At 42.1% G+C, this 15,831-nt stretch overlaps 2 protein-coding genes across 2 annotated transcripts in view; both read right to left on the bottom strand.

The window, feature by feature from the left end:
• Positions 1–1,474: 1,474 nt before the first annotated feature.
• mespbb (mesoderm posterior bb) lies at positions 1,475–2,388 on the bottom strand. The gene has a single exon (XM_071415576.1). It carries the CDS (start codon positions 2,340–2,342, stop codon positions 1,509–1,511), a length of 834 nt encoding a protein of 277 aa, XP_071271677.1. The 5' UTR covers positions 2,343–2,388; the 3' UTR covers positions 1,475–1,508.
• Positions 2,389–4,984: 2,596 nt separating this feature from the next.
• sv2bb (synaptic vesicle glycoprotein 2Bb) overlaps positions 4,985–15,831 on the bottom strand; it is a 29,321-nt gene continuing 18,474 nt past the window's right edge. The window contains exons 3-13 of the mRNA XM_071326265.1: positions 13,505–13,685; positions 12,306–12,457; positions 11,696–11,829; positions 11,401–11,490; positions 11,158–11,271; positions 10,961–11,049; positions 10,596–10,760; positions 9,980–10,113; positions 9,460–9,660; positions 7,358–7,517; positions 4,985–7,191 (exon numbers count right to left, since the gene is read on the bottom strand). Of these exons, the coding sequence (XP_071182366.1) occupies positions 7,008–7,191; positions 7,358–7,517; positions 9,460–9,660; positions 9,980–10,113; positions 10,596–10,760; positions 10,961–11,049; positions 11,158–11,271; positions 11,401–11,490; positions 11,696–11,829; positions 12,306–12,457; positions 13,505–13,685 (1,604 nt within the window). The 3' untranslated portion in view covers positions 4,985–7,007. The remainder of the gene's footprint in view (positions 7,192–7,357; positions 7,518–9,459; positions 9,661–9,979; positions 10,114–10,595; positions 10,761–10,960; positions 11,050–11,157; positions 11,272–11,400; positions 11,491–11,695; positions 11,830–12,305; positions 12,458–13,504; positions 13,686–15,831) is intronic.

Here is a 15,831-nt window from a genome sequence, read left to right as displayed (position 1 = left end):
CCAACGATTGAAGCTTTGGTATGTACAGATGTAGGATCTTAATTTGATCACTCCTTTGTAGCTGAGAGTTTTCCTGCTGAGCAGGAAATGCAAACTTGTAGTGTATTTGAGTTTTAAAAAGTATTCTAACGTTTGTCATTTCCACTTTCAGATGTGATTTGCCCTAACGAAAAATTGATCAACCCCTACAAAAATGTCCATTAATTATAATCCACATAATGATTCACATTTCCTGTTGTTGCAGGATTATTTTCCTGCTGTAGCTCAAATTAAGATCCTACATCTGCATAGTAACTATTTAATGGAGTCAAAAGTTTAGTGAACTTATTGATGGCCTGTGTTTCATAGTCATTCTCGATGATGTTATTCTTTCCTCAGTGTGTGTACTGATGTGGAAGGTATAGGCTACTAATGCATTTAAAATATTGGTTTGAAAATGACGTTTTTGACCGACAGAGCGCTCGCTTTCATTCAATTGGTGCTGTGGTAATGTTAGCTGGCAGCCGGACTGTTTGAGTTTATTTCTATCAAAGCAGTTATAATGCTGGCAAGTCTGCCATGCTGTGTTCCATAATCACAAAATGCACTCCGTGTCATATGCCTCTGTAAATGTCTGGTGGTGTGGGCTGACTTATATGGAGGAAGTAAAACTGTCTAGACAGAAAAAGTACAGAATATTCCATTAATATTTAAATACTGTTACTTACATTTTAAAATGCTTATTTACTTACAAACGTACTACTTTACTTACAAAACCCTTAATAATCAAATACAGGAATAGCCAAAGACACAGTAGTTAGTTATTAGTTCATATTTTATTATACATATTAGAATACGTTCTGTATTTACAATGATCGTTGTATAAAATCTAGAATTTGAAAGTAAAATAAACTAGCTATATTAACATATAAATACTCTGTAGATTGAAATGTCTATGACTGGACAGTAGATTCTCTTAAAAGTACAGAATATTCCATTAATATTTCAATACTGTTACTTACAAATTAAAATGCTTCTTTACTAACAAACTTACTAATTTACTTACAAAACCCTTACTTTTAAATACAGGAATAGCCAAAGACACATGAGTTAGTTATTAGTTAATATTTTATTATACATTTTTTAAAAGTTTTGTATTTACAATGATCGTTGTATAAAATCTAGAATTTGGAAGTAATAGAAACGAGTTATATTAACATATAAATACTATGTAGATCAAAGTAAACGCCTATGACTGGACAGTAGATTCTCTTGATGAGGACTTCTGTTACATCCAGAAGTCTTGAGGAATGTTCTGATAGTGGACATCTTTTCTGTATATCTGAATGAGAAAAAAAATATTTAGTATTTAATATTTAATATTTATAATAGTTCAAACAGATTTTCTAATTTCCTTAAAACCATCAAACTGAAAAATTGCAGTGAGTGATACCAATTATTGTGAGTAAACTAAGTTAACAGCAGTAAAACTTGTCATTGACCAAATAAATTAACAAATATTTGAACATCTAAACACTGTACATTGAATCTGTACATACCTGACATGACTGTGCAGCCTCTGCGTACTCTGGCGATTCCAACAGCGAATCCATACTGGAGTTGAAGCTGTTGTCGTAAGCACACGTGTCCATCTCACTGCTGAGTGGGTGTCTCTCCATTCCAGTGTTGTGGAGCGGGTACGTGGGCGTAGCTGTTTGTAGGATCTGTTCCTGCCCTGCACGTCTCCCCACCTCTGCCTCCTCACCCCAGCAGTACCCTGAGGAGGAGGTGTTGAACTGGCACAGGCCCACAGAGTCTTGTTGAGGTGATACGTGGTGTCCCGACACGTTGAGGTTCAGCTCCTTCCTCTGACACACAGCCTCCTCGCTGAGCTCTAGCTGGGCCGACAGGTGGGAGATGTAGCCGATGGTGAGGCGCAGGGTCTCGATCTTGGTCAGAGTCTGTCCAGCCGGAGCCACAGAGGGGGGCAGGTAGGTCCTGAGGTGGTTGAGGGCTTTGGTCAGGTCTCTCATCCTCAGCTTCTCCTTCTCGCTGGCACTCTGTCTCTGCTTGCTGGGGTTCTTGGAGCGGTTCTTTCTAATCCTCCCTCCGGAGAGTCCTCCCTCGTCGCTGGAGGATGGTGAAGCGGATGCCTTGGCTCCTCCAGAGTGTGTGGACCTGTGAGGTTCTGTGGCGGTCCCCCGAGGCAGGCAGGAGGATGAGAAGTCCATATAGGCAGAAGGGGAGAGGATACAGGTCTCTGGAGAGGAGACGTTATAGAACTCAGAGTCCGAACTGGGATAACTCCAGTGGTACTGAACACCAACACCATAGTTGCTGAGAAGAGGGGCAGAGATATCCATGCTGTCTGTCTGTGTCCTGTCCTGCGTGTTGAGCGGTAGGACTGAACTGAAGAGCTTGGCCTGTGGGCTGGTGAAGAGGAGAGCCCTGGTTTTATGCAGGAGTCGGAGGTGTGAAGTGACACCTCTGCAGGCCCTCTCAGGCCATCAACATGGCTTCCCAGAGCTTCTCAGAGCTTCCCAGAGCTCAGCCCTACTGGACAGAGAGAGGCGCCACCATGCAGTCCTCTGCTGGGAAATAATACAACTACTGCTGCTCAGAGATAGACGTGTCAAATTTGACCCCTGACCAAAACAATAAACATTTTTGCTCTCATAATGTTTTTGCCATTGTGGCCTCAAGTCATCTGGTTTTGTAATCATTTCCATCATGAGATACATCAGCCAATGATTTGAAAAAGGCCACTGTTCATAAGTTATTCATTTAGACCATGACATTTTACTTACAAACGTACTCAAATTTCCCCTATGTTATATCAATGATTAATGATCAAGTGATGGATTGATTGACAATTATTATAAATATTAAATAATATTTCATTTAATGTGTAATAATGGCTCTATATGCATAAACATTTGTTTCAGTCATTGTGATTGGAGCAAACACTCTGAACCAGAGGCTGAATTTTCAGATTCATTGACTGCCTTAATTTTTCATGAGGTGGGAAATGTTTGCTCCAATCACAATGACTGAAACAAATGTTTATGCATATAGAGCCATTATTACACATTAAATGAAATATTATTTAATATTTATAATAATTGTCAATCAATCCATCACTTGATCATTAATCATTGATATAACATAGGGGAAATTTGAAAGACTGCTGCGTAATATCATTTTTAACAATAAAAGTCAGTTACAGCATACCATCTCCTGGGCATGGCATTATGTGTACATTTTGGTCATCACAGCCCACTATGAAAGGTCTTAATTATGTTTGATTATCTCTTTAGTCCCAGTTACACGTGTGGCGTGACTTTCCATTACTGGTTCACACAGTGGTTGTGTCTTTAGCTGAGCTCATTAGAGGTGCCAAGTGACGCCTTGGCTGTGAGAGAGTCACTCCTGACTCTTCTCTGAACCTCTAAACTGACCATCGGTGTACTCTGTGACCGGTTGACCTGTCATGTTGTGGTTTTAGGTTGCCATAGTAGATATGTACATTCACCCTGAATGACACATCTGTACCCCTCCCATACCAACACACACTCTTATACATTGACATGAATTCAAATATGAGCCAAAGAGAATGTTATTGATAGTTACGCAACCACTAGTAGCACCATCAGCTATGGATGAGTTGCCCACCTGATGCACTGGGACTGAGACTGGGGGAGGTCCATGGGGGTTTTCCTCACACGTTTATGTTTATACTGAAGCCTGGTTTGGTTAACTCGTGAACATCTCCATGGGAAACAGTGCAGGATTAGGAATTACATGACCCATTTTGACCCTTGGTGAACAGGTCAAGATCACTGAATTTCCCTCTGTAGATAGATCAAGTATATAACTGTGAATAGAATGTCTAGATCTGGACATTGTGGGAGAAAAAAATGACCTACAGCACTGTGCTGTACACACAACTTTGCATTTCCTTATGTGACTAAACATTGAATCCACAAAAGAAAATGTGTTCATTTCATTTGAGAGTTGAGCTACCGGATACTTGAACATGCTTGCCAATCATTCTCAGTCACATTTCTAAGTGGAGCCAGTAGTGTATCTGTATTGCAGAGTTCCATTATTGTACACATTGTACAACGGTTGGCATCCATCCCCATCCCCAGCTGCCCTGGCCCTGAGTGACCCAAGGCTCACCCTGGTCAGGGTGAGAGGGGCCAGTGGGTCTGCGGGGGTGAGGCCAGTGGGCCTGTGGTGGCCTTTGGCACCTCAGAGTTACAGCTAGAGACAGAGCTGGCACCTGTCCTGTCCGCCCCCCACGCAACCAGAAACCTCAGCCTGCCTGACATGGTCCAAGCCTTCCCAGGTGCGCACACTCAGCACTCCACAGTTGTTTAAAGCAGTGAGTCTAGTTTTTGCCTTAGAATCCAGTTTGTGGTTTTAGAGAAGAGCTGTGATGGATTTTCACCAGATTCATATTTGTATAGCAGTTAACCTCTATTATGTCCTGTATAATTGTTTACAATTCCTCATACAATATGCAGACCAAGGAATATGATTGATTCACTGTTAGTATTCTGTCCTGCCCTACCTATAAATATCCACAGCTCCCATTTTTACTCTTGTATTGGACCTGGTGTCCTGATGTTGTCCATGGGGAAGTGAGTTGTTTCACACCTCTGGTAGAGTAAACATCACCACCCACAAATCTACCCCCCCCCTTCAATGCTCTCTGTTGAGGACCATCCCCCACGCCTCCAATGTCCCCCCACTCAAAACAGGTGAAATGACGGGAAGCCCTGAATGGGTTCTATGTCTGACTCAAAACATCTCAACCAAGCGTAAAGAGAGCATGTTTGCAACTCAGAATGAATGCGTTATGAGAGTTGTGTAGTTCCTCATGCTCGTGTTTTACACCTTTCATATCACTGGAGAAACCTGAACCAACCAGGTCTGTCTATCACCGAGTGACGTATTACAGCCCTTAATGCCAAGTAGAAACCAGACATCGCTCACAGTACACTGATAGATTGATTTTATTTTTTTTCACAGTCACAAAACGAAACATGTATGTGAAATGAATGTCTTTTACCGTGACAGACAATATTTTGAGATCAAAATAGAAAAATCAAAGAACAAAGCATGGCTTTTTCTGTTTTACAATGACGGACACACAAACTAACTCCGAAAAACAAACCGCCTAAGAACTGTATTCATAAGCCGATCCCTTGATAACGGTGGTGATGCAGTTCAAACATATGCTTGAGAAAAAACAAGGTTTATTGAAAACACTGTGTACCTTACGGCTCGACAGAACCATTGCATTCAGGTAAGGCGGGTAACTTCCTGCAGCTCAGTTGATAACAGATCAGTGTATGTTTTCAAGAGAGGTATAACAGGTATTAATTACTACATAATGTATCGGCAATAATGTGATAGTGTCTACCTATGGAGGATGGTACAAGTGCTCGATAGACTAGCTAAAGGAAACCAAAGCTACACTTTGAAGAAGGATAATTCAATATCACCTTCATTCTTGCTTTGTAACTTTCTCTATTTAAAATGTCTTACGTTATTGTGTGAATATAGTGTAGATACAATAACGATAGTCAAATGTAAAATAGTGTTTCAACAGCAAAGCGTGTAACTGTTTGATTGTTAGTATGACAGAAATAATTGGAAAAAGTCTTGTTTTGTATTGGAAAAGAAATGCAATTGGCTCCTCAATACTTGACAAGAAACAGCTTATGAATGCTTAAACTAACTAAAGTGATTGTTAATTCAAGCCGGTACAAGCTACAATCCAGTCAGTTATTTACATTGACACAGACAGCAAACATCATTCAGACTACTTGCTTTTTGAACAACACATGAAAAAGACACAGAAACATTACCTGGTAGGTAGATAACACACACACACACACACACATGCAACTCAGTCGACAGTTATCAGTAACAGCACTGTGTGCTTCAGTGAATCCCCCATCCCCAATACAATAAGAGCATTTCCCCCACATATTGTAAAACACATTTTCCTTCATATTTCTATGTGGTACCACTTAAACAGAAAAACTAAAGATGTCGTCGCATAGACAACACAAATAAAGCAGAGCATCATGTGCAGTAACATGGAGGCTGAAACTGATAACATTTACAAGCAAGCACACAAACACACTCTAGGACCAACCAGTTTGCTAAATGAAGTTGCTAGTTAGATTCAATTGTGAAGTTGGACCGCAAAAATCGACAAATAAATTGATTTATTGTGGTTTCCAAGGGCAAATACTGCAGTAAATTTCAGTTCTATGTTGTTTCTCTTGTGGCGACCTACTGATGGACTATAACTTCTTAACACTCAACTAAAGTTAGAAATTCAAAAATACAGTACAGATGTGGTGAAGGATATTTGCTGTTCTCCCACTCCATACTGTAGGTTGATTTTAACACAAGACAAGAACTGGGAGGGAGTGCTACAGTCTACAGAGAGTTTACATTTTGGCGAGAAGGTAGAGGGTGTGAGTTGAGAACTATTCATTGAGGCAGGGCCAAGATAAAAAAACGTCATTCTGGCAGAACAAAACAACAGTACGTGAATTCAAAATGGCACTGGAGAAAGATTTCCATGACCAGAAATCTGTTTCTGGTTACCAAAGTCTCCGTCGAGGTTTATACATTTTCAGATTTTTCATCTCGTCTCAGATGTACAGTATCATACATTAGTAGGGCAAATTAGGATTCATAGACTGATACATAAGCGATTGAATTTGAGAAAATGTCCATTTGGTCCCAAGAATAATTTATATACGGAGTAGATTTTAAAGCATTTCACTCCAAACACGTCATAACTGGGGAGACAGAACAGACAATGAAGCACACTGTTAGTTAGCATGTTATTAAAGGTTCTCAATATGTTGCTGGAACAAACTCCTGTCAATTCCTGTTGGTTAAAGCCAATCTTGCTTAATGCCTGTGTGTCTCTCAGAGTAACTCCGCCTGTAAAGGTTGCTCCTGGCACCTTTTACCTTTTGGCCAGTATGACCACCTCACTGGAGGATCTTCTCCCGGGTCTCGGGTAGCTTGAGGGCCACCAGGCCTCCGCACACCAGAGCAGCACAGGAGAGGAGAATGGGGACGACTTTGGTGACCCCCACAAAGGAGGCAAAGATGGAGCTACCCAGGATAGCAGCCAGTTTACACAGGGCATTCAACACCCCAAACGCTGTGGCTCTGTGGGAGGAGGTTAGGGACACAGGTTAAGTAACCACAGGAAACTAACTTTATAACTTTCTAATAATGGGTTGACATAGTTCTAAGAGTATAAAAATCAATCATACGATTTAGTATAATCTAGCTATCTCCAATAGGCCTAATCTAAGAAATTGCTGTACTGTACCTTTTGGAGGCTGGGTAGAGTTCCACTGTGATGACCTCAATGCCGTTCCATGCTGCCACGCTGACCCCACAGAACAGACACTGCCAGGCTATGATGGCCGCCTGACTGAAGCTTAGGAACAGGAAGAAGGTGCACCCAGCTGAGATTAGCATGGAGAGGCCTGCAGAGAGAGGAGCAGAGCGGGCTCACGGTAGAATGTCGCTTAGCTCAGTGGCACGTCGTATGCAGAGGGTGATGTAGCCGTGAGGTGTGCTGTACGATTAATTCACACTTCAATGTTCCTTGATCATATTTCAAGGCTCACACCCATAGATATACAGTGGGGAGAACAAGTATTTGATACACTGCCGATTTTGCAGGTTTTCCTACTTACAAAGCATGTAGAGGTCTGTCATTTTTATCATAGGTACACTTCAACTGTGAGAGACGGAATCTAAAACAAAAATCCAGAAAATCACATTGTATGATTTTTAAGTAATTAATTTGCATTTTATTGCATGACATAAGTATTTGATCACCTACCAACCAGTAAGAATTCCGGCTCTCACAGACCTGTTAGTTTTTCTTTAAGAAGCCCTCCTGTTCTCCACTCATTACCTGTATTAACTGCACCTGTTTGAACTCGTTACCTGTATAAAAGACACCTGTCCACACACTCAATCAAACAGACTCCAACCTCTCCACAATGGCCAAGACCAGAGAGCTGTGTAAGGACATCAGGGATAAATTGTAGACCTGTACAAGGCTGGGATGGGCTACAGGACAATAGCCAAGCAGCTTGGTGAGAAGGCAACAACTGTTGGCACAATTATTAGAAAATGGAAGAAGTTCAAGATGACGGTCAATCACCCTCGGTCTGGGGCTCCATGCAAGATCTCACCTCGTGGGGCATCAATGATCATGAGGAATGTGAGGGATCAGCCCAGAACTACACGGCAGGACCTGGTCAATGACCTGAAGAGAGCTGGGACCACAGTCTCAAAGAAAACCATTAGTAGCACACTACGCCGTCATGGATTAAAATCCTGCAGCGCACGCAAGGTCCCCCTGCTCAAGCCAGCGCATGTCCAGGCCCGTCTGAAGTTTGCCAATGACCATCTGGATGATCCAGAGGAGGAATGGGAGAAGGTCATGTGGTCTGATGAGACAAAAATAGAGCTTTTTGCTCTAAACTCCACTCGCCGTGTTTGGAGGAATAGAAGGATGAGTACAACCCCAAGAACACCATCCCAACCGTGAAGCATGGAGGTGGAAACATCATTCTTTGGGGATGCTTTTCTGCAAAGGGGACAGGACGACTGCACCGTATTGAGGGGAGGATGGATGGGGCCATGTATCGCGAGATCTTGACCAACAACCTCCTTCCCTCAGTAAGAGCATTGAAGATGGGTCGTGGCTGGGTCTTCCAGCATGACAACGACCCGAAACACACAGCCAGGGCAACTAAGGAGTGGCTCCGGTAAGAAGCATCTCAAGGTCCTGGAGTGGCCTAGCCCGTCTCCAGACCTGAACCCAATAGAAAATCTTTGGAGGGAGCCGAAAGTCCGTATTGCCCAGCGACAGCCCCGAAACCTGAAGGATCTGGAGAAGGTCTGTATGGAGGAGTGGGCCAAAATCCCTGCTGCAGTGTGTGCAAACCTGGTCAAGAACTACAGGAAACGTATGATCTCTGTAATTGCAAACTAAGGTTTCTGTACCAAATATTCAGTTCTGCTTTTCTGATGTATCAAATACTTATGTCATGCAATAAAATGCAAATTAATTACTTAAAAATCATACAATGTGATTTTCTGGATTTTTGTTTTAGATTCCTTCTCTCACAGTTGAAGTGTACCTATGATAAAAATTACAGACCTCTACATGCTTTGTAAGTAGGAAAACCTGCAAAATTGTCAGTGTATCAAATACTTGTTCTCCCCACTGTAACTCCATAACACCTTTCTCATCTGACAATTGCAGAGCAGAATCCCAGGAGGGCAATAGCTGAGCTGCTGCTCTACACAGTATCTGCACTTGTCCTACCTGTCCATTGTAAGAGCTAATACAGCTAAAATGAAAGGAAGCTTTTACCATTGTACGTTGTCCAATGCAGACCTACTCACCTATGATTTTGACCCTGCCTATCTTCTCCATGAACAGAGCTGATATAATGTTGCCGGGCAGAACAGCCAGGGACCCCAGGAAGCTGACCAGGTAGATAAGCACGTCGTTCTCCTCGTCGATGTCCAGGTGACAGCCCCTCTTGTTGTGGAGGAACGTGGTGTTCTCCAGCTTACAGTCTATGAACTTCTCCTCATACAGGTCTGGAGGAACCGTGACAATGGCATTGATAATACATAAATAGGATACATGGAGCAACATGCATGGCTTTGCAATGCTTAGTCCATTGGTCAATATGTACTGTCTTTTTACAGTGAAACATAGCAATAGTAATTGATGATGCTGGCATGCATTAGATACTGTATGGTCACAATGTTTCATTCATATTGAGCAGGACTTGATTATTGCAAAAGTTCAATCTCCGTTTAACCTTTTCTTCTTTTGGAAACTTTCCAAAGGGTTAAACTTGTTAACAATGTGATGCATTGGTTGGCCTACTGTAACACCTCCAGCGGCCCCCACCTGTGTTATAGAAGACGGTGGATCTGATGGTGCAGTTCTCAAACATTGTTTCAGTGGACTTGATGTCCTCAAAGTAACAATCTTCAAACAGTGAATCCTCAAACTTTACAGACTTCATCTCTATGCTGATGAACCTAAAGGGATGGAACACAAAAGCATGATTCCTGACTTTTTGACCAAGTGGCACACAGCTAACTAATGGTTACATGCTAGAATGGCAGACAGCACTATCCCTCTTCAAAATTGTCTGTCGAATTTTGAAAGAAATGATACGTTCCATCAGGGGCACAACTTTCACTGGGGATGGGGCCCCACATTCTGAAATAGCTCGAGGCAAATGTGTGCTTTAGGACCATGCGGATGCCTCCGAGCGGTCGGGTAGGCTGTTTGGAGTGTTTATCTGACTGGATAAAAAAAATATATTCTAATTATAATTATGTCCACCCGACGTCTAAAACCAAAGTTGCGCCCCTGGGCGCCATACTTACATAGAATGATATGTTACATTGTCATATTAAAGAGACATGATAATGAAATGACTGTTGTAATATTACTACCCGTGGTACTGTGGTGTAGTAGTGAGAATGGCCAGAAGGGGACGATAGAGGTGACATACTTGTCATTGATGTATTCTCCCTCTCTGTGGATCTGATTCTCCAGGGAGAAGTTGAAGTGGAAGCGTTCTACTCTCTCTCTATGGAACACCTTCACTTTGGACTCATACTCCTCTTGCTGCAGGTATTTGATCATGTCAGGGAACCACACACCCAGTCCATAGTAACTGAAACACAACGGTAACAAGAGTTATTGGACCAATGTAAAAAGGAACATTGACAACCAACGTTAGAATACACATACAGTATTTTTGCATCCTGATTGGATACCATTTGTGATGCAGTCTTGATACATTTACAATCAGCTTCACACACTATATATACACTCTTACATCTTTGGCATCACATATATTGTACATATATTTACCTGAAGGCCATGGTGAACCAGATGATGGCCATGAACAGTGTACTCAGTCTCAGCTCAGGTCCCAAGAGAGAAGCAACGTTCTTCAGCATCTGCAATGAAAACATGGCATAGTGACACGTCACCTACTAATAGCCTGTTACTGTTAATGTTGGTCTCATTAGGTAACACGTTTGTTTTCAGGACATTTTGGGGCCTACCAGTTTACACAGAGTGAGGGTTCGAACGGCCCATCGCTGTATAGCCGTCCCTGTGGCACTCTGGATCTCAATGAACTCATCCTCATTGGTCTTAGGAGCCTTGATGTGGGTCACCTGACGGGAATGAAATGATGTTCACTCCTCTAGTTAGGTTTCATTATATTCTGTGATGCTGAGAAACGGCAAAGCAGCCCTTCAAGAGCGTGTTATTTATTGTCAAACTGTTGTCGTGTCTCCACTCACCTGGAAGACCTTCTCAGGCTGGCCCTTAGCCCTCCAGTTGGTGTCATGAACATTCTTCAAGATCATCCAGGCCTCGTCATGTTTGGCATTCTGACAAAGACAATCACATACTCTAGGTGAAACCTTAGGATAGTAGTCCACACACTTTTTATCGATCAGTTTTGTTTTATTTAACAAAATCGGTGTTGATTTATGAACGGAAAAAAATTATCGACACAATATGTTAAACCCAGAGTATGACGTTCCTGAACTGTTCATCTGTGAACAATCTTTAATTGGAGAAAACAGATCTTACTTCCAGGAGGAACCTGGGGCTCTCAGGCATGAACATGAGTCCCACAAGGGAGGTGATGGCAGGCAGGGCACAGACCAGCACAAACACCCTCCAGCTGTGGAACTGGAACTCTGTCCCCATGCTGAAGCCCCAGCCTGGAACACAATACAGCCACAACACAATCCTTATTCATTCTCTACGTCTAGACTCAAGAGCCTGGAACACAATACAGCCAAAATCTCTCAATGTGTCTAGAAAACAATCACAGTAAGATATACTAAAAGGGCATTATGATCATTTTCACAATTTCACAGTATTATTCCAACCTCATAGTGTGGAAATATAAAACACAGCAAAATCACATTTTGGACTGCACTGAGATGTATTTCAATGCAAACCTAGAGAGTAAATGACTGGTACTGAAATATATTTTACTGTGCGTTTACAGACTAATATCTTTAAAAGATCTATCAGCCAAGTAATGAACTCAATACATATGCTATAATTTGGTTACATTTACACAACATCCAGTACACGGACCACTGTAGCTAAACTTGCTTATGTCAGCAAGATAATATTGATCCCAGGTCATAGTAAGAGTTTCCTGTTGAGTGTTTAGTGTGTACTATACCGTAGCGAGGGATGATGCCCCAGGCAGTGAAGGAGGCATAGATGCCCCCCACCATCCAGAACATACACAGCCAGCTCAGGTGCTCCCCTCTCTTATCCATCTGCAGGAACTCTGAGAAGTAGGAGTAGACTATGGGGACAGAGCCTCCGATGCTGAAGGGAGAAACACAGGATTAGTATAGGAACTCACCGAGATTGTAGACTACACAACAGATGTGTAATCTTGCAAGTATTATCTTTATTTAATGGTCCAATGCAGCCGTTTTTTGGGTAACAATGAATTACCTTACTGTGATTGTTTTCAATTAAAATGGTCAAAAAGAAAGAGAAATAGCTTCTTAGCAAAGAGCAATTTCTCAAGCAAGAATTTTGCTAGGACTATATGTGAGTGTCTGAGTGGGAGGGGACAACTGAAAACTGGCGCTTATTGGCAGAGAGGTTTGGAAAACTCTTTCTTATTGGTCTATTAAGTAATTGACTGCCTGGTGATGTCACAAGGCAGGCCAGAACTCCATCCCACCATAACAGGCTGAAATTTCAAACAGCTCTTACACTAAAAGGGCATTATCATAATTTTCACAATTTCACAGTATTATTCCAACCTCATAGTGTGGAAATATAAAACACAGCAAAATCACATTTTGGACTGCACTGAGATGTATTTCAATGCAAACCTAGAGAGTAAATTACTGGTACTGAAATATCTTTTTGGAGCAGGAGACATAAAGGAAAATAGTATTTTTTTGCAGGTTTTGTCAGTAGTTTGAGCTTCCACAAATATCCAAACATACATGGATACACACGGAACTAATACACCATGCTCTTGCAGCTGAGCTTTTCTATTTACACAACACAATGTTTTTGCATACTGTAGCTTTGACCTGATTCTGGAGTCAGTAAGCATAAGCTTACATCCCTGTGGAACAACGCTATTCTGAGACAGCACAGTGCTGCGTTGTTGTAGGAGGAAGGCTCTGAATGTGTTGTCCTGCAGTAACTATTTCTTCTTTGTTGTAGTTCTTTAGAAGCTGTGTAAGCGTCACGTCGTGCGACACATACGTAACATTGTACAGCACACATTTTATCAGGTGGAGAGGATCATGTTCAGGTTAAGCCCCAATCCCAGTGACAACCCAAATTCTTTCGAGTAGCAATTCATCCCTTGTTTCCACTTTCTCTATAGACGGGGGTCTTTCTTACCCGATGCCAGAGAAGAGCCTAAAGAAGAGGAAGAAGCCGTATCCCTGGGCGAAGGAGGAGAGGAAGGCGAAGACACAGTTGACGGTGAGGGCCCAGATCAGACACTTCCGGCGGCCCAGTTTGTCTGCCATTCCACCCCAGATGAACGCCCCAAACATCATGCCCAGGAACACTATCAAACCTGCAGGAGAGAGGCAAGACACAGTCAGAGGCCAGCACAGCTACAGTTCACTAGCAGACATGTATCTAGTGATTTGAACTCTGTGAATAAAGTGAAAGGCAGATTCCACTCAACACACTGTTGAGATGACCATACGTTCTGGTTGTGACCATACATTCTGGTTGTGACCATACATTCTGGTTGTGACCATACGTTCTGGTTGTGACCATACGTTCTGGTTGTGACCATACGTTCTGGTTGTGACCATACGTTCTGGTTGTGACCATACGTTCTGGTTGTGACCATACGTTCTGGTTGTGACCATACGTTCTGGTTGTGACCATACGTTCTGGTTGTGACCATACATTCTGGTTGTGACCATACATTCTGGTTGTGACCATACATTCTGGTTGTGACCATACGTTCTGGTTGTGACCATACGTTCTGGTTGTGACCATACGTTCTGGTTGTGACCATACATTCTGGTTGTGACCATACATTCTGGTTGTGACCATACGTTCTGGTTGTGACCATACATTCTGGTTGTGACCATACGTTCTGGTTGTGACCATACGTTCTGTTTGTGACCATACATTCTGGTTGTGACCATACGTTCTGTTTGTGACCATACATTCTGGTTGTGACCATACGTTCTGTTTGTGACCATACGTTCTGGTTGTGACCATACGTTCTGTTTGTGACCATACATTCTGGTTGTGACCATACATTCTGGTTGTGACCATACATTCTGGTTGTGACCATACGTTCTGGTTGTGACCATACGTTCTGGTTGTGACCATACGTTCTGGTTGTGACCATACGTTCTGGTTGTGACCATACGTTCTGGTTGTGACCATACGTTCTGGTTGTGACCATACGTTCTGGTTGTGACCATACGTTCTGTTTGTGACCATACATTCTGGTTGTGACCATACGTTCTGTTTGTGACCATACGTTCTGGTTGTGACCATACGTTCTGTTTGTGACCATACATTCTGGTTGTGACCATACATTCTGTTTGTGACCCTACATTCTGGTTGTGTTTTTATGGATCCCAGCATTGTATTTTAGGGAACATACAATTTACAGAGTTGTTCTTGAATTGCTCAACTACTAAAAGAGCCCAGTAGCCCCAGCACATCGTGATAGCTGGGCATTGGTGACACTTTGATGTTGTCCACCGTGGGGCAGGCTTGTCCATCTCTCCTGAGAGATGACGGCCTAACCCGGCCAAAATGCAGGACAATGTCCTATGGACAGTATTGAGAAATCTCTCATTAATGAAATAATTTGTGTAATAAAAAACATGTTTAGTTGGACACACTCAAAGACAAACTGTTAGGTGAGAATTATCTGTTAATTGAATGATTAGAATATTCCGCCCTGAAACATATAATTGTATGGAAGTGATTAGAATGTATAAAATCATAATCAATAAATGTGTAGTCCTAGTCAGAATTAGGGTAAAGACAATATGTCTTTATGGTATTATAAACACTGACTGTCTGAGCTTGGTGCCGACCTGACTAGAGATTTGGGAGGGAACAGGGAGTACGTGTCAAGGACAAGGTCACTAATCTCTGTCGGCTGGGTAGCAGGACATGTGTGTGCGTCTGTTTGTGTGTATGTGTGTATGTATGTGTGTATGTGTATGTGTGTGCGTATGGGTGTGTGAATGTGTGGGCGTGAGAAGTCAGTATAAAATGAATTGTTTTGTATTCTTGATTGGAGAACGTTCCTGTGAATAAACCTTTTTGACTATTTAGCTGGGCCTCCGTCTGTTTCATTCGACCAGGATCTTACAAATTCTGGTTCGCAGACTGAGTAATATAATTAAATTGGGTTATGAACCTGGAGAACAAAATTCTCTTATCACAAACATTTATTGGAATAATTGTACATGTTTATACCCATTTTTTGTACTCTGCATTCTTACTCTCTCAAGGGCTAGGTCAGAGAGGGAAAATCGTGTTTCTAAGGTAACAACAGACTAAGTGTTTTTGGTCAAATTAATAGCCTTGAGTGGTCCTTTGTAAAGCCTTAACAATGGTAACAGGTATGCTATTTAGATGTCATAATGATTTTTTTGTGTTTTTACTTCTCAGTGGGGTGTCTCTTTTTAGAACATACCGTTTAATGTGTACCTTTGTCCATCTTGCAAAGCTTG

This window comes from Salvelinus alpinus, chromosome 9 (genome assembly GCF_045679555.1).
Source record: "Salvelinus alpinus chromosome 9, SLU_Salpinus.1, whole genome shotgun sequence".
Lineage (NCBI taxonomy): Eukaryota > Metazoa > Chordata > Actinopteri > Salmoniformes > Salmonidae > Salvelinus > Salvelinus alpinus.
Note: the sequence above shows the minus strand (reverse complement) of the source record. Positions and strands in the feature narration are given on the sequence as shown.